The sequence below is a fragment of the Choloepus didactylus genome, chromosome 2 (assembly GCF_015220235.1).
Source record: "Choloepus didactylus isolate mChoDid1 chromosome 2, mChoDid1.pri, whole genome shotgun sequence".
NCBI classification, from domain to species: domain Eukaryota; kingdom Metazoa; phylum Chordata; class Mammalia; order Pilosa; family Megalonychidae; genus Choloepus; species Choloepus didactylus.
This window is the reverse complement of record NC_051308.1, coordinates 108201812-108228482: the sequence shown is the minus strand read 5'-3', so window position 1 is coordinate 108228482 and position 26671 is coordinate 108201812. Positions and strand designations below refer to the sequence as shown.

The 26671-nt window shown below is 40.4% G+C and overlaps 1 protein-coding gene across 2 annotated transcripts; it reads right to left on the bottom strand.

The window, feature by feature from the left end:
* Positions 1-277: 277 nt before the first annotated feature.
* On the bottom strand, positions 278-26671 carry LOC119526515 (SLAM family member 5-like). Of its 2 annotated transcripts, XM_037825651.1 has the most exons (6): positions 26561-26671; positions 25145-25235; positions 9628-9990; positions 2273-2587; positions 1897-2016; positions 278-1554 (listed from the first exon to the last, which is right to left on the bottom strand). In XM_037825651.1, the coding sequence occupies exons 1-5, from the start codon at positions 26666-26668 to the stop codon at positions 1919-1921; spliced, it is 975 nt and encodes a 324-aa protein (XP_037681579.1). In that variant the 5' UTR covers positions 26669-26671; the 3' UTR covers positions 278-1554; positions 1897-1918. The 2 variants fall into 2 exon arrangements, with proteins under 2 accessions (XP_037681579.1, XP_037681578.1); XM_037825650.1 differs by lacking the exon at positions 1897-2016.

Genomic DNA, 26671 nt, shown 5'->3' with positions numbered 1-26671 from the left:
TTAAAAGAACTTAATAGGTTATTCTAATGCATGACTTGGATTGAGAACTGAAACTTTTAGTCTGTATCTTCCTAAAATCTTTATAAAATTCAAATGGGGACATACTTGGCAAGGACAGTTTGAGAAGTTTTCTCCCAAGAGAGTCCTTAGCGTGCCCTTGGTGCATAGTCCAGTAAATTCTGGTTGAATGAGGAAATGAATGAAAGATGCAGCCCCACAGAATGGCATCATTTTGATGCATTCACCATGTTTCAGAATCTGACCCTCAGAGCTCAGAATCTCCATCTCATCCATTGCCCAGTATTGACTTGGGGATGCACAATCTTGCTAACAAATCTCATAGGACACTGAGGACAGAACCGGAATGCATTATTTATTAATTTATAAGAACACTTGTCAACTGGACTGGATATTCCTGTCACCTGACCGAAGCATCATCCTCCCAAAGACAGACCATGTGGGAAGCCTGGGTATCAGTGGGGCTGCCTGGGGAGCAGGAGTCAGGACAGGTGAGCGGCTGCTTCTGGTGTGGATCCACACCTGCCTTGGAGAGTCTGAGCTCTCCATTTCCATGGAGGGATTGACATGCCTGGGGTACGGGTTCTCCTGCCACCCTGACAGAGCACTTCATTTGTCTCTGTAATTCACCTGTATTTATGTTACATTTCTATCAACCTTTCTTCTGATTGGACTTTTTTTAATCTAGTCATGTTCTTCTGTGAGATTGTCTTGCCTTGGTTTGTGAGCTGGAATCTCTATTTAATGATCTTGTATACCTTTGCTGTGATTAAAAAATAAAAACCCTCATATCCCTCATTTTCAAGTTCTCCGTAGAGGGTATGGAGGGAGAAGTCAACCCCTGAATACACCACATACAACTACTGAACCCCCAAACTGCTTTTGCCAACAGGCCAAAATGGAAAAGCTGTGAACTGGGTCATGAGATCCTATAGCTCTCACAGTTAGAAACTTTATCCAACTTATCACTTAGCCTTTCAGCAAGACTCGCTTATATTTAAGAAGAGTAAAATAAATGTTAAAAAACCTCACAAAACCCAACAACACTCTAACAGAGTGTAATGTGTAATTAAAGTCTATTCATTGAAAAAGTCTCATGACAGTTTCTGGGAATATATAAGTTACTAAAATTCATTTATGTGTGTCTGTCTAATCTTCAAGAAACCAACACAGAAATTATTGAAAAACATATGAAAGTATTTACTCCTTCAGGGGTGTAAGGCCAAATCCTATTACTGGTGAATTTTTTTAAAGCTTTGAAGATAGATATTTTCTGTGCTAACAAACATCTTTCAAAACTTGGCAGAAGACAGAAAGCATTCATTTATAATTTGGATACCTGACAAAGCACAAAAAGGAAAATGAAGTCCCAATCTGGTCATCAAGGCTGCTTGGGCACCTCTTGTTTCCCTTCTTTTCCGGCTGGAAGCTTTTTCTTGGCCAGCTGGACTCCCAGCTTTCCAAGGAGCCCAAGAAGGAGAAAGCCTTTTGCCAGCATCGTCCACGGTAATGCGAGTAAGAAGATGGTTGTGGTCCCTGTTGGGTGAGAAGCAGAGCAGGGAGTGAAAACCTGCTGGCTGATGGGCGGTGGGGCCAGCAGTGCTCCCTACACTGGGCTCAGCCCCGGGACTGCCATCCACTTGATAGTTCCGGGAATCCAGGACTCTGGGGCTCGGAGTGATCCCAGGTGATGTTGCCAAAGAGAGTTTCCCAAGTCCAAGAGTGTCTGTGTTGGAAGGAAGCTCACCATGGAGGCCCACCCCATCCTGTGCTTTCTAATAGCCCCTACAAATGACTGTGCCTGTGCTTTCACCCCGCCAGCGACAGGGAACTCACTGTGTCCCCAAGCAGTCTGTTTCATTTTTGGATGACACTGACCATAGAAAGTCGTCCTCTAATGTCAGTCAAAAGCATCCTCCCTCTGGCTTCCTCCTCTGATACTGGTTTCTCCCTTGAGGTCACTCATGATTAAAACCATTCCTGCTCCACTTGATGGCCCTTCAAGTGAGATTCAGAACAGAGGAGAGGTAAACATCATTCCTAGCATGGCTGTTCTTTTCTGTCCCTAAAAGCCCTGATACTCCCTGTCCACCTTCCACTAGTGTGCTGGGCACATGTCAACCTTCACTGTCCCTGGGCCTCCCCAACTGGTAATGTCCCCGGGGCTGGAAAGGTTGAGATATCACATGGTAAATACCCTCCCACCCCCCAATCTCCTGGGAAAGGAGGGTCCCCCAGTGCTCAGTACACTTACCTTGCTGGACACTTTCTTGAGTCCAACAGACTCTCCCCAGGTCTAAGGTGGCATTTTTCTGGTCCACGGAGTTGCTGACCCCACAGGTGATGCTGGCAGTGGGCTGGCTCAGGGGCAGGCTCACAGCCAGGGTGGAGGTGCTGGTGACAGGTCCCAGTGTCCCTCTCAGCTCCAGCCCCCCAGGGAGGTCCTTGCTCTCCCAGGTCACATTCAAGTCCTCTGTGGCCCCTGCGGCTGTGCATTCCAGGGTGACATTGCACCAGCTTGTGGTGATAGATGTTGGCTTGGTCAGGATCTGGGGTTGGGGGACAGGCTCTGGGATTGCAGGAGACAAAAGAATTACTGCATTTGTAGAGCACATTACTCTCCATTATCTCACTTAGTTGGGAAGGCAGAGCGTTTGTCAGCCAGAGAAGTGAGGCTTGGGGAGCTGAAATAATTTACCTAAAGTTAGAGAATTGGAAAATGATACAGAATCCTAATTTTAGGGAAAAGAAGGCAGCCGGAGTCTCTCAGCTCTCTCTACCACTCTAACTTCCTGCCTGCACCACACAGGACTGATACATCTCAGCCTGCCCTGAACACACATCATTGGATCCTTTGGGACTCCCATAGCACTTGAAGACATCGTCAGACCTCTTGGGGAAATATCTTACATGTGCAGAATTGCAAGGAGGTTCTGAAAATTGGTTTTGCAACTCTTATGCCCTTGTCCATAATGAAAGCCTAAATAGGCTAGGATTTGGAGATTAGGGGGAAGAAATTTCTTTGGAGAGAGCAGTTTTGAGCACCCCACACTCATGGGGGCCTGTCCCACTCCTTATGTCTGGTGAGAGTACTTCAGTGGGACCATTCAGAGAGCTTGATGTGTGTGCTATGCAGCTTAGGGATGTAGTGGACAGATTCTGACTCACACCTCAGAAACCCAAAGGGGAGATGCTCATAAAACAGCCTATGGTAACCGAGTAGGGATGACAGGGAAGAAATCGCATTGCCAATGATGTGTGACATACACACGTTTTTCATGAACTAGATGAAGGAACTTCTTAAAAGAACTTTGTCAACAGGTCCATCTGCAGGAGCAAGGAAACCCCAATAGAAAGTGTTCGTGTGGAAGTGGATGAGCCAATACCAAGAACCAAAAAGAAAGATATAAGTGACCATTGTGAAAGTACATTACCTATGACAAGGCAGGTAAGAGATCCCCAGCATGGGAGAGGAGGGGTCTCCATGGAAATGAATGAAAATGTGAGAGAAAGGGTCAACTTAAACACTTTCAAGCCCAGAGAACCCAACTGCTAGATCAACACAACTGTTCTCGTCAGGGAAGACATTTCCTGTCCTCTTTGCTCCTCTTCTCTCCCCCATGTCCTCATGGAGCTGGGAGAGGGTCTTCCTATCTTTCTGCTCTCCTCTATGGACCATGTGGGCTTGTGCCAGGGGATTTTGTTCTGTTTGGGGTACCTCTGCATCAGCTGCACTTGGCACATATGTGATTTGTTCTGCTTGTCTTGAACCAGCGTGGGCAACTGCTGCTGATGTCCACAGTCCCTGCCGCAGCCTGCTGTAGTGCACTCTCAGCCCCCCAGTTCTGACCTCAGCCCCTCTCAGCACTTGGTTTCTCCTATAGGAGCCCATGAGAACTGCTGAATCTCCCCAATATCCTGCACAGGTTGAGTGAACTCTAGTAATCCAGAGACCCCTTTTCTGCCTAAACACTCTACACCCCAATTTCTACTCAGCAGGACTCCTGAGGAGGAAGCACTGCCCTCCCAGATCAACTGTAGACCCAAGGCCCCTCTGATTTGTATACCCTCTCACCAACCTGGGGTTTCTCTCACCTGGCTAGCTCCCCACTCCTGGCCCATAGGCCTCTCTGTTGAGACCTCAGGGAAGGGCAGGACTGAGGCCCTCTCAAGTTTCACTCAGAGCCTCATCCTTAATGCATTTCTTTAATGCTCACTTAATTCCAGGAATTGAGAAAAATACATTTTTGCGCAAAATGACTCTCATGTCTACTTGGCGTCTTTTAAGCTCATGATTTGTTGAAAGAACTCTATTTTCTGAATCTACAATGTTTGGTTTTGGAGCACATAACTCTTTTTTCTATCAACAAAATACAGCTTTTGACTATTTTAGAAGTCAAATGATGAACACTGAGTTCCACATTCTCAGTCGGATTCTAGCTTCTGCCAGAAGCAATGGCTAGCTCAGCCTCACGTATTGGAGGTTTTGGGCAACAAGAATTACAGGAATGAGAAAAATTCTTTGGAAACCTCCAGACAAGAAGGCACTTCAACTGATTCAGGAAGCCTCTCCTCACACTCTGACCACACAACAATGCTTGAAAAAATTATAACAAAAATGTTTAAAATATGCAACTGAGGCTCAGGAAACCTGATACAGAAACAAGAGGGAACTCAGTGCTACAGGGATGAGTGGGGTTTGAAGTTCTAGTGGCCAGGGGGTTATCAGAACTAGATATATATACCTTCAAGGTCAATGTTATATGCCCTTAAATGGAGATGAAGTCTTGGCTGTGGCCTTGTGCTTATAGTGTTGCTGCGTGAAGCCAGATAAAGGGCTGTGGTGAATATAAGATTAGAAAGTTTCTGCCTTCTGGCCTGTGATATCAGCTTGGGAGGCTACCATCTGCCCTGCACCATGGGTGGTATCTGTGAGAAACTGGAATCCAAGCTTTCCCTGTGCATGTTTGTTGGTGTTAATTCTCCCAACATGTTGGAACTTGGAGCCCAGAAACTACCTTAAAAAGATGTGATGCCTAAAGGGCCCTAGCAGGGATAAACACACGAGGAAACCTCCACAGCTCGGGGCACATGTGTGGCCTCCTGCAGAAAAAAATTACTACTGAAGAGGTGAAAACAGTAAAAAGTTACCAGCAAGTTAGGAGATGTACAACCTCATTAAAGAGAGCCAGCAGAGGGAAAGAGTCACAAACAGAAGGTACAGCTTGAGAACCACCCTTAACAGAAATATCTGCAAGGGAGCTTCAGAGAGCTATGTGTAAACTGTTCAAAGAGACAAAGGAAGGAAATAAGTCCATAATAAAAGAAGAACACATTTTAAAGAAAGAGCAGGCAGGAGAAAATAGGAAGAAGGAGCAGTTTTTAGCAAATAAATATATAAAAATCATTGGTAAGTCCAAATAAGTAATGATGGTAAATATATGTGTATATGTCAGATAATGTTTTAGAAATCATCTCAGACTTGCTCTCTAGGGAAGTGGCTGTGTGAGTAAACCTAGGGAGTCACAACCTTGGGAGTCAGTGCCTGTCTGGAGTGGCCTCCTCTGACTATTACACTCATGGCCCCTGTAGGATCATGTTGCCTCCAAAAACCATGAGTGGAGGGAGTGCTCCAGCATCAGTGATGGCAGCAGGAGGCTTGGTTGGCCCCAGGTGTCTTATTCCAGACATGGGTTGCATCAGTTTCTCCATGAGCCTCTTAATTCTTCCCTATATACATCATTTTCATATGAAACATCAATTTTATTATAATCTGTGTTAATTTTTTCCTATTTTAAGGTATTAATTGGTCCAAATCTCTCAGATCCTCATTTGTCACTGGTTTTGCCTGACTGTGGCAGTTCTCCATCTGAACAGAATGTATTACAATGCTAGTGCATGCCATAGAGTAAGATAACGTTTTATAATAGCTAGAGGCAGAAAAGTCATATCACCTACTAAGGAATGATGAGAAAATAACTGCACAGCAGTAATGTCTACTGTGTAATATTTTCAAAGGCTTGTGAGAAAATAACTGCCAACTTTGGACTGTATACTCAACTAAACTATCATTCAAGAACAAGGGCAAAATTAAGACATTTCCAGTGGAATTAAAACTTAGAACATTTACAACCAAGAGACCATCACTAAAGGACTACTTCCTAAGGAAGAAAAATGATCATAGAGGGGAAATTTGACAAACAAGATAGAATGATGAGCAAAGAAAGTGAAAAACAGGAAGGAAGCCTGAACAAATACTGATTGCATAAAAAAATAATAATGTATAATTGTGGTAGTGAAACTATAGAATTAAAATATTAGATAATAAGAATATGTAAGGCAAGAGGGAGATGAGAAGAGTAAAAGTGTTCTACAGTCTTTTTAAATTCAGTAAGTGGTTAGAGATTTATTTAGACTTTGAATTAGGTATATATGATCAAATTTTCAGTCAAATTTCTAAATGAATAGATATAAAATATTGAACTTCCAAAAAAGTAGAGAAAGAAGGAAAAAAAATTCAGTCTTTACATGCAGGAAAGAAGAAAAGAGGAACATATAGACAAAACAGAACAGATAGAAGGACATAATAAGATGGTGATTAATGCATTACATATTAGTAATCACAATACCTTAAATGGGAAAACATCTCACCAATTAAACAATGGAAATTAATGCATTACATATTAGTAATCACAATACCTTAAATGGGAAAACATCTCACCAATTAAACAATGGAAATGAACAGATTGAATAGAAAATTCACTTTCATTATCTAGTGTTTAAATGAGACATTATTGGCAAAAGGGGGCCACTACATAATGATAAAAGGGTTCATTTTATTAAGGAGATATAAGAATTCTAAATATATTGGCAATGTATAAAAATGCTTTCAATAACAGATAACATCTTAATGTGTAATGCAAAATTGACAGAATTACAAAGAGAAGAAGACAAATTCACTTTATAGAAGGAGAGTGTCATACTAGTCTCTCAGCAATTGAAAGAGCATACTGACAATCTTAGCAAAAGGAAAGATTTCACTAATTTGATTTAATAGGTATGTACCAAATCTAACACCAATAATTAGACCATGCATATTATTTTCAAGTACCTATGGAACTTTTTAAAAGCTGGCTACACACTAGGCCAAAAAGCAAATTACAATCAGTACAAAAGAGTTAGTATCTTTATTCTCCCACCGTAATGCAATTTGTGTAGAATCAATAAAAGATAACCACAGAAGTTCACATGTTCTGGAAATCACTTCTGAATATACTTCTGAATAATAATACAAATATGATATATATGAATGTATGAGCTATAGCTAACTTTATTGCATAGAGAAAATTTTAGAGTTAAAAGATTTATAGTAGAAAAAAAGGATGATAATTAATGAGCAAATTATCCAGCTCATAGAATTAGAATACATTAGAGGGGTCCAAGAGTATGTGTGAAAACCAGATTAGTCAGCCACTGCAATTAAGAATATGGTGAGAGAATATGGGTTACTCTACTTTTAATTTTTTCTGTAGCACTTCTCACATTTTTACTTTCTGGTAATTATTTATTATGTTAATGTTTATTTATCTCCTTCCATCCCTACCCCCCAACTAGAACTTAGGTCCCAGGAGGACAGATTCTGTCTGTTCTGAAGAATACCTGACCAAGTGCATGTGTCAGGATAGTTAATGCCACCTGCCATGAAGTTAATCTTACTGATGGGTCGTGGGGTTGAGGGAGAAGGGGTGTCAAGGACGACAGTGTGGAAGGTGGCATCACGAGTGGGAAGAGAAGTTTGGCTGTTCAGTCTTGAGCATAGTGAGCACGAAATGCCCTTAAGACCATCAAGGGGAGCTGTCAAATAGGTTCACAAATTTAGAGCTCAAAAGAGAGGTCTGGACTGGAGATAAAAATTTGGGAGTTATTGGAATATGGATGAATTTTTCAATAAATGGTGTTGCATTAAAAGACTAAACATTTGAAAAAAATAAATTCTTGGCCTTTATTCACAGCTTATGCAAACATATATTCCAGAGGCATAAAAGCTCTTATCCATGAATGAGCATCTCAATTCCTCAGAGAGTGATTTCCAAACACACCTGCTCAGGTCCTACCCTAATCTACCGAATAAGAATTTGTGGGGAAACTAAAAAGGAATGTCTATTTTATGTGTAAGAGTACCCACCAGAGTGACCTCTCGGCTCCTTTTGGAATCTCTCAGCCACTGAAACTTATTTCACTTCATTTCACATCCCCCTTTTGGTCAAGAAGATGTTCTCCATCCCATGATGCCGGGTCTAGATTCCTCCCCGGGAGTCATATTCCACATTGCCAGGGGTATTTACAGCCCTGGGTGTCAGATCCCACGTGGGGGGAAGGCAGTGATTTCATCTGCCAAGTTGGCTTAGCTAGAGAGAGAGGGTCACACCTGAGCAACAAAGAGGCATTTGGGAGGAGACACTTAGGCAGAATTTAAGCAGGCCTAGCCTCTCCTTTGCAGTAACAGTCTTCCCAAGGGCAAGTCCTGTGATTGAGGGCTCAGCCCATCATACCACCAGTCCCCAATGTCTGTGAGCACATCAGCAACCATTGAGGTGGCGAAGCCCAACACCCCTGCATTCTCCACCAGCATTCTTTGATACTATAAAACTGTCAGAATTACTGCAGTTCAGGGAGACAGATTTTGGACTGATAGGCCATTTGTTCTCATGCTTCGAGCCTAGAAATAAAATTATTTCTCTCTTTGAAAAAAAAGTTAAAGTTAAATAAAATAAAAAGATTAAAAATTAGAAATTCAGTTCCACATTAACCACGTTTCAAGTGCACACGTGGCTAATAAGTGACTATATCAGTCAGCACAGATACAGAACATTTCCATCACTGCCAAAAGTTGTACTGGACAGCTCTGTGTTAGTGACGTTAATAGGTGACTTTTATCTTTTTTTCCTTTCTTTTAAAAAGTTTTGGTATTTCTCATTTATAGTGGAAATATTCAACTTAACAGAAAGATGTGTTTCTTGGCTCTACACTTAAAAGCTGCTTGACTTTGAGCCTATCGTTGGCTATAAAACTAACTTGAATTGTGGAGGATTTTTTTTTGTGTGTATGAAAAGCAGTAATAGTAAATACAACATGCCCTATATAGTGTTCCTTGGGGACACTTAGGAAATAGTAACTATGCTTGTTTATTCAGTGAGCAAATGGTCTTTTGGTAATGGCATTCTTACTTGGAGACTAGTCCCAATATGATTTTGAAAGGTTGATACTATTTTAAAACTTTAAGTGATTTTTTAAATATTAATTGAGTAATATTTTGAAAATTATTGATAGTTTTTTTCTCTTTGTCTTTCTGATTACATGTTCTATACCTAGTAGACTTGAGCCCATGGGGAGATTAAGATTTGATGTAGCAGAAACACAAAGATGACGACCAGGGAATATTCAGCTTCTTTCATGAAAGACAGGATATTGCAGCAAGACTAAATTTGTGTGTGTGTGTGAGTGTGTTGTCTGGTGTATTCATCTATGAGAGGCATAGTTGTTGTTAAAACTGAGGAAGTCAGGGTGGGGAGAGGCATGGAGTGGATGAGCAGTGTGGACTTCACTTACCATTCACAGTGAGGTGGAACACATGGTTAAACTCTCTTCCTCCAGCGGAGCTGACCTGAGCCCGGTACTGCCCACTGTCCTCGAGGATCAGTTTCTCAATCCTCAGGGACATCATGTTGGGCACATGGACCCTCTGCTTGTACTTCTCCTGGAGACTGATCCAGGTTGGAAAGTGTGCACCTCTTCTAACACGCATCATTATTCTATAGTCAGACTCAGGACTAAAGCCCCAGGAGATCTCCTCTGGCTCAGCTCCTTGTTTGTTCACATGAAACAAGACAGAACCTCCTTGGATCTGCTTCAGAAAACTATGGGCTCCAGAATCCCATGCTCCAGAACCAAGAGCTCCAGAACTCCAGGTACCTAGGACATTGGGAAACAAGAAACTTTAGTGTTTTCTCATTAAGAACAAATGAGAGAATGACAGAACCCATCTTTTTTATGAAATCCATCTGACATACACCCTTGATTCTAGGAAAGCAGCCTAGTACAATGAATTTAAAGCAAATCTGGGTCAAATCCTGGTACTAGTGGAGTGTAACCTTGAACAGGGTACTTAAACTTGCCAACTCCACTTTCCTTACGGGGCTTACAACACTATGAATTAAATGAGATAAAGTATCCCAAGCACCTAACACAGCTTCTGGCATATACTACCTGCATGAATGTGGGAGGCACATCCTGAAATGGGTCCCAAGATGGCTGCCTCCTGGTAGTCACCCCCTTGCGTGACTCCCTCCCCTGGAGTGTGGGCTTCACCCAGTGACTTGTGTCTGATGAATAGAATATAGCAAAATTGATTGGGGGATGGGGGGTCACGTCAAATTGGGTTATAATGGACTGTGACTTCCTTCCTGCTTCTGCTCTCTCTTTCACCCTCTCTCTCCTTAGCTCTCTCTCTTGCTCGTGCTGAGGAAGCCAGCTGCCATATTGGGAAGTGTCCTGTGGAGAAGCCCACATGGCAAGGAAATGAGGGCAGCCTCCAGCCAACATCAGCGAGGAACAGAGGCCCTCAGTCCAACAGCCCATGAGGTGCTGAATCTTGCCAAAAATTATGTGAGTGAGCCTGGAAGCAGGTCCTTCCCAGTTGATCCTGGAGGTGACATCAGCCCTAGCCAACACCTTGTCTGTGGTCTTTGAGAGACCTTGAGCCAGAGGACCCAGCTGAATCATACTGGACTCCGCACAAACAGGAGATGTGAAATTATAAGAATGATTGTTTTAGGCCTACGTGAAGATTTGGAGTAATTTTTTGTGCAGCGATAGAGAACTCATACAATAATAACGGTTGTGTTCCTTTCCCTTTCCTCTAGGTATGTATTCATCAGGATGGGCTGGGTTATGCTGTGGTAACAAGCAATTACAAAAAGCAGTGGCTTAGAACTGCCACACTACATGTCCCATGAGAAACGGTGGTGGTGGTGGTGGGGTTCTGTCACGCCTGGATGGATGGAGGCTTCTCCATCTTGTAGCTGCACCACATGGAACCCACAGCACCCTCACAGCCCCCTCAGCCAGAGGATCGCACAGGAAGTTTTCACTGCATTCCTCCAAAAGTAACATAATCTCTTCTCTTATTTCTTTGGCCAGAACTAGTCACAAGGCCCTGCCTAACTGACAGGGATTAGGAAATGAGGGGGAACAGTGGACTATTTGGTGAGCAGCCACTGTCCCTGTCACCCAGAGTGCAATTCCCTAAAGAGTCCTAGAGAGGGCGCTGATCAATCAGTCTTCCTCAGTCAGTCTCTCTGCAGAGCTGTGACCAGTGGGTTCAGCTGCCTCAGTGCCTCCTCCTGGGCCTTTCCCTGCCCATCTCCCTCCACTGCTGAAGCTCTCGCACAGGCAAAGGCCTCAGGGTACCCGAAGACCCTCTGTCCTGCTTACCGACCAGGGTAGGACAGAACCAGACCAGGGGAAGCTACCACAGAACAACTTTGCCCTTGAAATGTCCTTGAAAGGAAGCACCTATTCCTTTCAGCAGGTCAGGATCCACCTGGGATTGCCACTGTCTCGCAGTATAACCAGCCCTCTCTCCAAAACTGAACATTTTTCCTTATTACAGTTCTTCTTCCCTTCTGCTGCAATTTATACCCATTCCCTGGTCACACTGGAAACAGAATAGCTTAGGGCATTATTCTCATGTAGCAGTATTTCAGAGATAACTCTTTGTATTCATCTAGACTTTTCGCTCAAGAAATCGCTGACTTGAATGTGACACACATTGCACTGTGTCTGCAGCAGCTGGTTTCCACAGCCACGGTCGGGTACCAAGTACTTGAGCACATCTGAGCAACTGGAGTGAGAGGGGCAGAGGAGTGAGACGGAGGGAAGGATCTACTATGTGCTATTCCAGTTTGGGGGCAGGAAAGAAAAGATACAGATAATTCTAAAATGGCCTCCAAGATTTCCCACTCTGATCTTCATGTGAATTTGATGGGTTTTATTCCTTGATTAGATTATGTCTCATGGCACAGTTGGGAGACCTAACATAATTACATGAGCCCATTAAAAGCAGAGTTTCTTTAGCTGGTGGCAGGACAGAAAATCAGAGACATGGAGCGTGGGAGGTCCTCTGTGGCTGAGACGGAGGAGGTCATGGGATAAGGACACATGAGTGACCTCTGGGAGATGAAAGGCGTCCCTGACTGACATCCAGGAAGAAAATGGGGACTTCATTGCTACAACCACAAGGAACTGAATTCTGCCAACAACAGGAATAAGCTTGGAAGAGGACACTCAGCTCCAAATGAGAACACTGTCAGCTGACACTTTGATTTAGTCTTGTGATATCCTGATCAAAGAACCTAAACACACTGTGTGAATTTCTGTCCTAGGGAACTGTGAGACAATAAATGGGTGTTATTTCAAGCTGTTAATTCCGTGGTAATTTGTTACAGCAGCAATAGAAAATGAAAACAAAATGATTTGGGTATTTTCTCCCTTTCTTTATCAGGTTGCCTTGTAACTACAAAATATTGCATGGTTATGGGAACCAATTATATGGTTATGGCATTGTTCAAATTAAATCTCAAAGTGACATCTCATCTCCAAAAGTAATCACTGTTAATGAAGTGCATTCTTCTAGATCTTTATCTATATTTCACAAACACTCTAAAACCAGGCATACATTGTGGGTTCAAGCTGGCATCAGAGCTCATTGAGTTTCTGGGGATTGAACCACACATTTCCTCTGCCCTCCTAACCTCCAAGTCCCAAATGCACTTGTGCCTTGGAAGGAGTTTGGAGCAGAGAACTGATCAGTCACCACATTCAGTGTGATTCTAGTATCTAAATATCCATTTTTTTGGCCTACAACATTGCCACTAAATGTAAGTCCCTTATTTTGTTTGTTGCAACAGGGAAAAATCTGGCAGTTGAAGTTACTGAGAGATGGACTTTTAGTTTCTGACATGGAACCTTCCCAAGAGATTTTCTTGGGTAATTCTGGTCAGAAACAATTTGCCTTACCCCAATATCAAAATATAACCACTGCATTAGATGCAACTTGCATGTTGCACATGAAATTGCTTTCAGTGGAAAATGAGCACTCAGAAAGAATCCACATGAATAGTCACACAGTAATACACACACACACACACACACACACACACACACACACACACACATACACCCCTATTAAATCTTCCTTTCCAGGACCTAGAATTCAAACCCAAATCTCCAGTGACCATTATATTAATGACTACACTAAAAAGGGAAAGGTGGCATTTTGAAATATAAATCTCTAACTATACTGAAGTTGAAACTACAAGGTCACCTACAGTTAATATTAAAAGCTAACTTACAGAGTTTTTTTGTATCTAGTAATAACAGTTTTCTATCATTTATTGAATATTCACTATGTGCTCAGCAAGCCACATACATTACCATTCATTCTTATTTTCAAATGGAAAAATTGGAGCCCAGAAATATTAAGTAATTCATCTACAATCTCACAGAGTCTACATGGTAAAACTGGAATTTGAGCTCAAGAAGTCTGATTCTAGCACTAAAGTTCTAACTGCTGCATTATATTATCATTATCTAAGTGGACATATAGATGACAAAATATTCCAACAACTCACTTCAACCCTCAGTTTCTGAAGATGAACCAAATCAAAATTTTTGTTGTTTTTTTAGCAGTGGATTCAAGTTTTCAAACGAATCTACAGGGAAACATTTTGGGGTTTAGGTGTGAAGGAGGAGAAACAATGGCAGGAGTAGGAGCCAGACTTGTAATTCAAATAAAAATTTGTGTGAAATATAAAGAAGCAAGAAATAAAAAACACACTGTCAAGAGACAAAGTTATCAATTATCAGTAGAACCAGACTCATATATGACTCAGATGTTGGAACCATAAGAAAGGAAATTTAAAACAATCCCGATAAATACGCTAAAAGCTCTAGTGGTAAAGGTGGACAACATATATGAAAACATGAGAAATTTCTGCAGAAAGATGGAAACTATAAGAAGAAAGAAATGGAAGTGCTAACTAAAATTTTTTGATAACAGAGACAAAGAATGTCTTTGATGGGCATATCCTTAGACTTGACACAGTCGAGGAAAGAATCAATGAACTTGAAGAACTTGAAGAGCAATAGACATTTCCCAAACTGAAGCATGAAGAGAAAAAAGAATAAGGATATGGAAGACCTGAACAACACAATCAACCAGCTTGATGTAATTGACATTTATAGAACACCCCACCCAACAAAAGCAGAATACACATACTTTTTAAGTATACATGGATCATTCTTTCAGATAGATAAACTATATTCTGGGTTTACAAAAACCTTAACAAACTTAAAAGAATTTAAATTGTGAAAAGTAGTTTGACAGAACAGTACAGAAGTAAATTATGAATCAATAACAAAGATATCTGGAAAATCTCCAACTTCTAGGAAAGTAAAAAAATTTAATCCTAAATAACATATTATTCAAAGAGGAACTCATGAGAGAATTTAGAAAATATTTTGAATTGAGTAACAATGAAAGCACAGCACACACATAAAAATGTGTGGGCTAATGCTTAGAGAACAATTTATATCATTTAATTCTTACACTAGAAAAGAAGGAATATCTTAAATCAATGGTCTAAATTTCACCTTAAGAAACTAGGAAAAAAGAATGAATTAAATCTTCAGTAAGCAGAAGAAAGGAAATAATAAAGAGCATAAATCAAAGAAATTGAGAACAGAAAAACAATAGAAAAAAATAAAGGAAAACAAAATCTGATTCTTTGAAAAGGCCAATTAAATCAAGAAACCTCTGACCAACCTGGAGGCAGGGGGCAGGGGGGTTTTAAGATCAGGATGTGTGAGTCCGCCAACTTTGTTGTTTTTTTTGAAATGCCTTTGGCCATTCAGGGTCCCTTACCCTTCCATATAAACTTCTATTTTTCTATTTCTGCAAAGTAGATTTTTGGAATGCTGATTGGGATTGCATCAAATTGTAAATTGTTTTGGGTATAATTGACATCTTAACAATACTTAGCCTTCTGATCCATGAACATAGAGTGTACTTCCTTTTTTTTCAAGTCTTCTTTGACTTCTTTTAGCAGTGTTTTTTAGTTTTCTGTGTGCAAGCCCTTCCTCAGATTTATTCAGATATTTGATTCTTTTAGCTGCTATTGTAAATGGAATTATGTCATTGATTTCCTCTTCAGATTTTTCTTTACTAGTGTATAGAAACATGAATTATTTTTGGTTGTTCATCTTCTATCCCACTACTTTGATGAATTCATTTATTAGCTCTAGTAGGTTTGTTGTGGATTTTTCAGGATTTTCTCCACACAGAATCATGTAATCTGAAAATAGAGAAAGTTTTATTTCCTCCTTTCCAATTATTTTTTTTTCTTGTCTAACTGCTCTAGCTAGAACTTTCAGAACAATGTTGAATAATATCCTTTGTCATGTTAAGAAAGTTTTCTTCTAGTCTTAGTTTTATAAGTGTTTTTTTTCCACCAAGAAGGGGAGGGCTGGATTTTGTCAAATGCCTTTTCTGAATCAATTGAAATGATTGTGTTTTTTTAACTGTCATTTTGTTAATGCGGCATATTACATTGATTTTCTTAAATCAAACCAGCCTTGCATATCTGGGATAAATCTCTTGATTATGGCATATGAGTCCTTAATGTGCTGTTGGATTTGGTTTGCTAGTATTTTGTTGAGGAGTTTTGCATGTATATTCATAAAAGACGTTGGACAGGAATTTTCTTTTCTTTTGGTGTATTTATCTGGCTTTGGTATTAGGGTAATGGTGGCCTCATAGAATGAATTAAGAAGTGTTACCTCCTCTTCAATTTTTTGGAAGAGTTTGAGCAAAATTGGTGTTAATTCTTCTTAGAGTGTTTAGTAAAATCCCCTATGAAGCCATCTGGCCCTGAGCTTTTGTTTGTTGGGAGGTTTTTGATTACTGATTCAATCTCTTTACTAGTAACTGGTTTCCTGACATCTATTTCTTCCTTTTTTTTAAAAAAATTTAAAACTAAAAAATTAAAAATATTTATTAATTCATTTAAAAATAATAAATGCTTTCATGTTAAATAAATAACAATTGAAGAAAACACAGCTATTTTCCAAAACAAACAAAAAATTCAGTGTTAAGTGTGGCATTGATTTGCATTTTTACAAATCTTTAACATCAGGCTTATTAGAAGATAGCTGATTCTCATACACGCTTTTGGCATTCAATTTTATTGCAATATGTTGTTCTAGTTAAAATTTATAAAGCCTCACACAGATATACAGTTGTAAAAGGGAGGAGTTTTTCAATAAGCTTTTCAGCTATGTATATACATTTTTTGATTACACCAAAATCCAAGTAACGGTTTCTTAAAGGTTGGTTGCAATGTGGAATCTGAAATTAAATGAATGAATTTTTCAAGCTGTTACATTAAAATCCATTAGTCTATCTTGCACTTTGAATGGATCTTTTACTCATTCATGATTTTATAACATATACTGGTCATTTGGAAAATACTTGTTCACTGAAAATAATTGCACAGATTTTCTAAATGTTGATACATTTCATCACAGCATATCAAAAAACCTTATTTATTAATATTACCAACAGCTCTCCTTAGGAAAGGCTTTAAGTATTGGGGAGCTGTCAGGCTCACAGTGGAAGATACAAATTTTCTAAAATTCTACCTTCAGTTGAAAGCTTGAATTTTATCAGTAGCAACAAATACTGCCAGATGTTTTCCTTGAGGTGATAAGCCTGGCTTTGTTCACTTTCTGTGAAAATGTCTGCCAGATGTCTAAGTCTGAAAAACTGCATTTTGTCGTTCAGTTGTTCTTTCAAGTAAAAATGTTACTGTGGTACCGTAACCCACAACATTCTTGGAAATTTCTTATATAACTGCTTGTTGGATCGTGCTTTGAAAGTTACCACTTTTCTTCTGCGTGCATGTTATATTTCACAATGGGGAAATGGCTGAAGCTGTGGAACAGTAACCTATAACATTTTTTGAAGTTTGCTCTCTGACCACTTGTTGAATTGCACTTGGAAAGTTGTCACTTCTATGTAGATTTGTATTCCACATTAGGAAAAAAAAATAAAAAAAGGGACTAGGTCAGCTTGCAACTCACGCAATGGCATAAGTGTTTTTTCTCCTTTGGAACACAACCGAAGCACTTGATATGTACCTTCCATTTTATTATACAGAATATTAAAAAAAGTATACTCAAGGGTGGAGATCAATAAAATTATTAATTTTCACTGCTTTTTCAAGGACATTTTAAGTGAAACTGAAATGTTTTTTTTTACTGTAAGAGCATGACAGTAAAGTATATAACAGTTACGGGTACAGTTTAGTGCTATTGCCTGGATGCAGGCTAACGCACCAGCAGTTTTACCCACCAGTGCTTTTGCATCTTCAACACAAATATCAACACTGTGAAAAAGGCAAATAACATCTGAGTATTATGAAAATAGATTTGACTTTGAAGACCCCTTGAAAATCTTGTCCCCATGATCTTGAGTTGTTAATATAAATCATATGTTAAGAAATGTTTCAACAAACTCAAATGGATTTCAACTCTTCAGCATAATCTGTCTTTTAATATTATTTTATGGGAATTTTCAAACATACATTGCAGAGACTAGCACAATGGACTGCCTTGTATCCATTACCCAGCTTCAACAACCATCAACTTCTGCATTTCATCTTAAGCCCCCAATATTTTTCTGGAGTTTTAAAAAATAAATCCCAGATTTCATAACATTTAACTCATAAATACCTCAATATGATTCTCTAACACATAAATACTTAAAAAAACACACTATAACACATTTATTATAACCAGTAAATTAACAATAACTCCTTAATATCATCTAATACCCAAACCAAGTTCAATTTTCTCTGGTTGCCTCAAAAACATCTTTTTATGGTTGGCTTGTTTGAATCAGATTCTAAATAAGTCCGTGCATTGTATTTGGTTGATATGTCTCTTATGTTTATTTAATCTACAAGTTTCCTTTTTTTTAAAAAAATCATTATTTGTTGAGGAAATTGGATCATTTGTCCTAAAGAATTTCTCTTGGCTAACAATATCCTCAAAGTATTCTTTCACATATTCCTCTATCTCCCATATTTCCTGTAAACAAATAGTTAGACCCAAAGGCCTGATTATATTCAGGTTCAGTTTCTCTTGGCAAGAATACATCATAAGTAGTGCTGTGTACTTCTTATTGCATCACAATAGGAGGACCACAATGCTTGGCTGTCCTACTTTCAGTGATGTTAAGATTGATCATTGGGTTCAGGTGAAGCTAGGCCTGGTCTGTTATAAATTCCTCATTAAGTTTTTTTACCTAATAGTTTGAGTAATCATTGATGATCTCTGCCTTGGGATTTTACACTGTCTCTTTAAAAATGACTGGTGTGTAGAAAGGAGCAGCTCAATGAACTTAGAAGCCCAATGAATTAACCTTAAAAGGTGACATTTCAACATAAGGACATCAACACAACGCATCTCCCTTTTCCTTAGGAATTCGAGTTCACATAATTCATTGAATGTGACTAGGGTCTCAGCCTATCAGTGTAAATAAACCACATGATTAACTATAACTCAGTGCAATAAGTACAATAATAGAGATGTGTATGATGTGCCAAAGGAATCCAGATAAAGGAGTGGATGTTTCTGTTTATAGAACTTACAAAACATGGCATGTGAACAGAAATCTTGGAGAGCGAGCTAGGAATGTGCAATCTCATTCCACGCCACTCTCCCTATTTGTTTCCCGTCAAATAGGTCTTCAAGTTCCTGGAAATATCAAAGTTCTTTCCTGCTTCAAGGTTTCCATACTCCACCTGGACCTATCTGCCTCATACTCTTCCCCGGCTACCTCCCACTCATCCTTTAAATCAGTCAGTACATCACTTCCTCAGTGAGGCTTTCTGAGATTCCCTAAATCTTCCTTGTGTTTACTTAGAGCATCCTTGTTATTTTCTTTGTATCACTCATCACAATTTGTAATTATAGATCTATGTATGGGATTACTTGTCTCCTTCAGTAGAATGTAAGCTTCATGAGGGCAGAATATATTGTTCATCATAGTATACTCTGTGCTTTGTACAGTGCTAGGCACATAGTAAGCTCTCAGTACATACCTGCTGAGTAAAAGAAGGAGTAGAAGCAGCAGGCAGACTCTCCCAAGCACCCAGCGAGCCTAGTTTCTGTCATCACTTAGTGCCATCCGAGTACCACCCACGTGGAGCCCAGCCCATACCCACTGTGTTTCCTCTGCAGAATTTCAGATGCTCTCAACGACCTCGTTCAGGGAGGCAGGCATATGCGAAACTTGTGGTTGGGACCGAGGACCGCATTAGAGGCTTCCTAAAGGAAAGATATTTACCTTGGGGGTTTTGAGCACAACTTATGTTTCGTTCATCAGGGCCCAGCTGTGCCCTCAGTTTCAGGAGTTTTGCCACCTCCTCTTCCATCTGCTCGGTGCTGGTGTTCTGCTGTTGAGGCCCCGCACGACTCTCCTGATATTTTCACCAACTCCTCCAGCGCTGAGCTCTCTGCCATCCCCGATGCCAAACAGAGCTGTCTGCTCTCTGGATCTGTGACAGCCGCTGTCCTCTATTTCTTCTTGGGTCAGTGTAGGTAGTTTTTATGCTTTTAGGACTTTTTCCATTTCATATAGGTTATCTAATTTTTTGGCAGACAGTTGTTCATAGTGTCCTCTTAGAATCCTGTTATTTCAGTGGGGTTGGTAGTAATGTTCCCCTTATCATTTTTGATTTTAGTTATTTGTATGCTGTTTCACTTTTTCTTTGTCAATCTAGCTTAAGGGTGGTCAATTTTATTGCTCTTTTCAAACAACCAACTTTTGGTTTTGTTGATTCTCTATTGTTTTTTTTTTTTTTTGGTTCTCTATTTCATTTATTTCTACTGTAATATTTGTTATTTCCTTCCTTCTGCTTACCTTGAGTTTACTTTGTTTTTCTTTTTCTAGATCCTCTAGTTTTGAGTTTAGGTCTTTGATTTGAGACCTTTCTTCTTTTTTAATGTAAGCATTTATACCTATAAATTTGCCTCTCTGCACTGCTTTTGCTGCATCCCATAGTTTTGGTATACTGTGTTTTCATTTTCATTCACCTCAAGTTATTTCCTAATTTCCCTCTTGATTTCCTCTTTAACCCTTGGTTGTTTAAAAGTGCATTGTTTAATTTCCACCTATTTGTGAATTTTCCTGTTGTCCATTTAAAAAAAAAGATTCCTAGTCTCTTTTCATTGTGGTCAGAGAAGATACATTGTATGAGTTCAATACTGACACTTGTTTTGTGACCTAACATGTATTGTATACTGGAGAATGATTCATGTGCACAAGAGAAGAATGTGTATTCTGCTGCTGTTGGGTGAAGTGTTCTATATATATACTGTTCGGTCTAGTTGGTTTAGAGTTTCATTCAAGTCTTCTATTTCCTTATCAATCTTCTGTGTAGATGTTCCATCCATTATTGAAAGTGGTGTATTAAAGATTCCTACTAATAATCTAGAACTGTGCTTGTTTGTATGTATTATGTCCCCCAGAAAAAGCCATGTTCTTTGATGCAGTCTTGTGAGGGCAGACATATTAGTGTTGATTAAGTTGGAACATTTGGATTTGGGTTGTTTCCATGGAGATGCACCCCACCCAGATGTGGGTGATAACTCTGGATAATTTCCGTGGAGGTATAGCCCCGCCCATTCAGCATGGGCCTTGATTAATTTACTAGAGCACTATATAAGCTCAGACAGAAGGAGTGAGCTTGCTACAGCCAAGAGGGACACTTTGAAGAACGCACAGGAGCTAAGAGAGTAGTTGCAGATGAGAGACAGTTTGAAGATGGCCACTGAAAGCAGACTTCTGCTCCAGAGAAGCTAAGAGAGGAAAAATGCCCCAAGAGCAACTAAGAGTGACATTTTTGAGGAACTGCAGTCTAGAGAGGAATGTCCTGGGAGAAAGCCATTTTGAAACCAGAACTTTGGAGCAGACACCAGCCACGTGCCTTCCCAGCTAACAGAGGTTTTCTGGACACCATTGGCCATCCTCCAGTGAAGGTACCCGACTATTGATGACTTACCTTGGACACTTTATGGCCTTAAGTCTGTAACTTTGTAACCAAATAAACCCCCTTTATAAAAGCCAATCCATTTCTGGTATTTTGCTTAATGGCAGCATTAGCAAACTAGAACAAGAACCATCTATTTTCCCTTCATATCTAACAATATTTACTTCATGTATTTTGAAGATCTGCTCTTAAGTGCATACAGATTTACAATTGTTATGTCTTCTTGTTGAATTGACCCCTTTATCAGTATTTAATGACCCTCTTTGTCTCTTGTAACAGTTTGTGACTTAGGTCTACTTTATCTGCCATTAGTATAATTATCTCAGCTCTCTTTTGGCTACTACTTGCATGGTATTTTTTTTTTCCCATCCTATCACTTTCAACCTGCTTATGTCTTTGAATTTTAGCTGAGTCTGTTGTAAACAGCACATAGTTGGGTCATGCTAATTTCTCTGTTCTGCCAACCTCTGCTTTTGACTGGAGAGTTCAATCTGTTCATATTTAAAGCACCTACTGATAATGCAGGACTTTCTTCCACCATTTTGCTATCTAGTCTTTGAAAGTCTTACATCTGTTTTGACACTCAATTCTTCCATTATTGTGTACTTTTAAATAATTTGATTTTTTGTATTGTAACATTGAGTCCCTTCTCATTTATTTATGTATATATTTTTCATATATTTTCTTGTGTTTATCATGGAGTTAAAATTTAGCATCCTAAATATATAACAATCACTTTTGATTTGATACCAACTTAACTTCAACAGAATAACCATGCACTATTTCTATTCCCCTGCATCCTCCCATCTTTTCTTGTTACTTGTTACAAATTATATATTTGTACATTATATGTCCAAAACCATAGATTCATCATTACTTTTGATGCACATGCATTTTAGCTCCTGTAAGAAGTAAGAAATGGAGTTACACAAGAAAAAATATAATACAATAATTCTGGCATTTATGATTACCCATATGGTTATCTTGACTGGAGGTCTTTATTACTTTATGCTGCTTTGAGCCACTGGCTGGTGTCCTTTCTTTTCTGTCTGAACAATTCCCTCGAGCATTGCTTGTAGGACAGGTCTACTAGTAACAAACTCCCTCAGCTTTTGTTTATCTGGGAATGTCTTAGTCTTTAATATTTTAAAGAAAGTCTCACTGGATATAAAATTCTTGGTTGGCAATTATTTTCTCTCAGCAATTTAAGTATTTCAACCCACCCTCCTTATTTCCATGGTTTCACATGAGAAAATGATGTTTAGTATAATCGGGTCTCTTTTGTACATAACATGTTTTTTTCTCTTGCAGCTTTCAGAACTCTCTCTGTGTTGTTTACATTCAAGAGTTGAACCATCAGTGTTTAGGAGTATTTCTTTTGGTGTTTGATGGTCTTTTTGACGATGAGCATATTCTTGTATTTTGCCAAGTTTGGGAAGTTTCCTGTTATTATTTACTTGAATATTCCTCTACTCATTTCTCTCCTTCTTGGGATTCCATTAAGTGTTTAATGGTGTGCTTGATGGTGTCCCAAAGGTCTCTTAGGCTATTTTCACTTTTTATAATTCTTTGTTCTTTCTGGTCCTCAGCCTGACTCATTTCAATTTTATAAACTTGGAGTTTACTGATTCACCTTCTTCCAGCTCCAATTGCCCCTGAAACCCTCCTAGGAATTTTTCATTCCAGTTATTGTGGTCTTCAACTCCAGGAACTCTGTTTGGTTCCTTTTAAATAATTTATCTCTTTATTTAGATTCTCATATTCTGCATTCATCATTTTCCTGATATCCTTTAGTTCTTTATCTGTATTTTTTCATCTCCTTGAACATTTTGAAGATTGTTTTTTACAAGTCTTTGTCCTGTATGCCCACAGTCTTGCTTTTTTCACTGATGTTTTCTGGATTTTCATCATCCTCCTTTGGTTGGGGCTTCATTCCTCTTTTTTTATTTGTCTTCTAACATATTGCACACTGTACATTTTAATATTTTACAATGTTAACTCTGGGATTTAGACTTTGAGCTGCTGTTTCTTGAGTTTGTATCCAACTAGTGGTATGACAGAGATTTTCTTGAGTACCAGGAGCTAACAAAACCAATGGAAAAACACCTTTCTGGGTCTTTGCAAATTGGCTTTTCACTGGCTGGTGCTCCCCTTCAGAGGTCAGCTCTCCTGTCAGGAAGATAAGCCTGAGGCCAATACAAAGTGCAGATCCCTCCCCGACTTTTCCAGCCTATGTCTTTTCCTGGGGTTGTGCTTGCTGGTGGCCTTAGGAGATCCCCTGTTTCCAGGAATTTGAGTGCCCCTTCTTCTCCCCAGGAAACAGACCTTCTCCCTCTCCCAGGTATTCCACTGCAGGACTTAAAGCAGGTGAGCCTTTGCCCAGGTGTTCTGACTCAATTGTTTCTTACACTGCTTTTGCCTGGAAGGCAAATTCTGGGAGGGGATGGTGGACCCAAGAGGAGTTTTCCAGGTCAGTCCTTCCCAGCCAGAAGACAACAAGGGGCCCACAAAGGCAGCTCTGCCAGCTCCACATTGCCTTGGGAAAGGGCTGAGGGAGAGTTTAGGAAGGGTGCCAGGAGTTTTACCCATGGCTCTTTGAAGCTGTGTTTTCTAGACTTGGCACTTGCCCAGTAAGTGCAGACTTTTAACTGCTTTCAGTTGCTTTGAGGAAGTATATTCTCTTTACATCTTCCCTGCCACTTTTGCCCGGAATGGGTTGGAACTGTGGTCACCCTCAGAGCTGAAGCCCCAGAGATCTTCAGTAGCCAATCAAAAGCAGTGATCAGTGATTGGCCCACACACTACCAGATCTTAGGGAAGTAAAATTCACAAGGAATTTTTCTTTCAAATTTTATTTTGAAATAAATTCAAACTTATAGGAACAGTTGAAAAAAAAAACAAAACCCATACACAGAACTCCAGCATACCCTGACCACCCTCCCCTGATACCCTGATCCACCAACTATAACATCCTGTCACACCACAATTTTTCTTTCCCTCTCTCCCTATCATCCATCATCTATTGCTCTGTCTTCTGAACATATGAGAGCAAGCTGCACACATCCTTGAACAAACACTATAATTCACATATACAATTCCCATGAACAAGAACATTCTTTTATGCAATCCCATTAAGCGCAGCTAAGAAGTTCAAGAAATTCAACATTGATACAAAGCACAAGCAATTTTAAGTTAAACCTGAGACTTTCAAGCAACCTGTCCTTTGTGATGATCTGTTTGGGGCTGAGCCCCGAAGCCTGGCTGGGAGCGTACGTTCCCTCTCCTTCCCAATGGGGAGGCTCACAGGGCCCAGACCAGAGGAGTTTCCTCCAGCTTCCTCCTCCACGGGACAGGAGCAGAGGCTGCCAGGTGTGCTCTGAGTTCCAGGCCAGGAGCTCCAGTCCCCACCAAGCTCTGTCCCAAGAGCCAGCTTCTTTGTCTCCATGCCTCTCCCCAGCCAGCACCAGGCTCTCCCCTCTATTCTGCAAATGTGGCACAAGGGACATCACCTCCCTGTAAGTAACAGGGTTGCTTTAACGCAGCCAAGGCTGCCTGGGCTTTGGATTTCCAGCCTTGTAACCAACAAAATACCCTTTAGCTCTTTCTAGTCTCCCTGGAGCTGTAAACCAAATACACTATATTGTCTAAATTATAACAGTTATTTTCTCTTTTTGTTCACCAAGGACATCAGTCCTGCCACCTGCACTTCATTATCACTTTGGGACCAAACACAGACACTGAACAGTTTCACCAGGTTGGGCAGTCTGATTGTAGGTTTCTCTTCTAGAATAGGGCGATCTTATAGCTCCCCTAATTCCTAGATTCCAAGGGAGTCCAAAATCCTTGTATAGACCCACTGTAGTTGTTCTGGAAGCTTTATCAGAAGCAATTTATAAATACAGTCCTGGCTCCATCTGATGGCCATCCTGTATCAGGGAGCCTGGGCCACTTACCCTGGAGGAGGCTCATGCAGCACACAAGCTGGGAGGCCCAGAAGAAGCTCCATCCTCTGAGCAGGGGCCCCATTCCAGGCTGGCTGCTCAGCTGTGGACAACACAAGAGAAGAGGAACAACACTGTTTAACAAATAACTCCCACCATGTGGCCCAGCTAGGCCTGAAGATAAGAAACTATCAACATTTGCTGACCACTGGATAGCAGGTTAATACTGAGGGCACAGCTCCACCAGAGAACCAGGGTGCTAAGATTCATCTAAATTCCTCTTTGGGAGAAGCAAGGCCCTTTGTGATTTTTGGCAACAGACACTTCCTAGGTTATCCTCTGTGTCTTCTCTGCACGTGCTGTTTCATACTAGAAACACTTCCCAAGCTGGTTTTCCCAAGCAAACTTCTAGTTATCTGACAACTGCTCTTAGGGTCTTTGTCTCTGAAAGTTTCTGTGAGTTTCAGGGTAATGGAGATTCTTTCGTCTAAGGTCATAAGTGCATTTTGTATGTAACACCATCATAGCATTTTTCTTTTTGTGTTGTGCTTATTTGAATGTCTCCCTGTCCATTAAAATCCCTTTGAGAAGAATTGGAATTTTTTCATTTCTCTATCCCCAGTGTCTTCTGTGCTGAGACACGGTACACACTCAATTCCCGGCATCCATCATAGGCACTCAATAAATAATCATGGAATGAATGTAGATGACCTCACTTTAGGACATGCCTGGCACAGTGTTGCACGGCCCCATTCTGTGTGGTCACAGCCAGCTTGGGGTTTTCACACACACCCTCCTGCCCTTCCCTTCAGCCTCTTCCTTGGTGTAACTTCTCGGCACCAGATGGCTGTGCTCACCCATAGCAGCTATGCTCAGGCACAGAAGTGAGGCTTTTCCAGCAAGCCAGAGAGCTAGGCTCACCCAGGATCGGTGGCTGTACTTGTTGTAACTCATTTAATGCCTCAGATATCCTTTCTCACTTTCTACAAACATCAACTGTCAGTCACCTAAGTAAGACACCTGGGGCAAAAGAACAAAGCTCTTTGTGGGAAGTGTTAACTTCCTGCATCTCTGATGCAAATATTGGTATTTATCTTTGGGGGAGAACATACTCATGGCCCTCAGATCCCGCATATTTGGTCCCACTCTCACACTACGAAGGCAGGTGTGTCACTACTTACTAAAGCCATTTTATAGATGTGAAACCTGAGACTTGGGGGACTTAATTGACTGTAACTATTCAAGGGGCAGAGTCTGAACTTCTGACAGCTCTGTGGTCCCCCCACCTCACAGCTGCCCTTCCCAGTGTGAACAAGTCATCAGGACCCCAGTCTGTCCTCCCACCCTAAACTCCTCTGCAGGATCCCAGATAAGAGATAATGAAACATTGGCTTGATTTCCCACCCCAACTAGTAATGCGGAAATTACCTGAAAAGGCAGTTCCAGGCATCCAATGGTCAGAAACTTCTCACGTGGAGTCAAATCTGGGCAGCTCCTCCACTGGTCACACTTAGGGCCACGGAGAATGAGTCTCATATG

What these genes read in the sequence shown, in the direction of transcription:
- LOC119526515 (XM_037825650.1), bottom strand. Translation starts at nt 26,668, where the DNA reads ATGAGACTCATTCTCCGTGGCCCTAAGTGTGACCAGTGGAGGAGCTGC. An exon ending in GCCTGGAACTGCCTTTTCAG is followed by an intron (nt 25,236 to 26,560) that starts GTAATTTCCGCA and finishes TGTTGTCCACAG; the next exon opens with CTGAGCAGCCAGCCTGGAAT. An exon ending in TCAAGAAAGTGTCCAGCAAG is followed by an intron (nt 1,555 to 2,272) that starts GTAAGTGTACTG and finishes CTCACCCAACAG; the next exon opens with GGACCACAACCATCTTCTTA.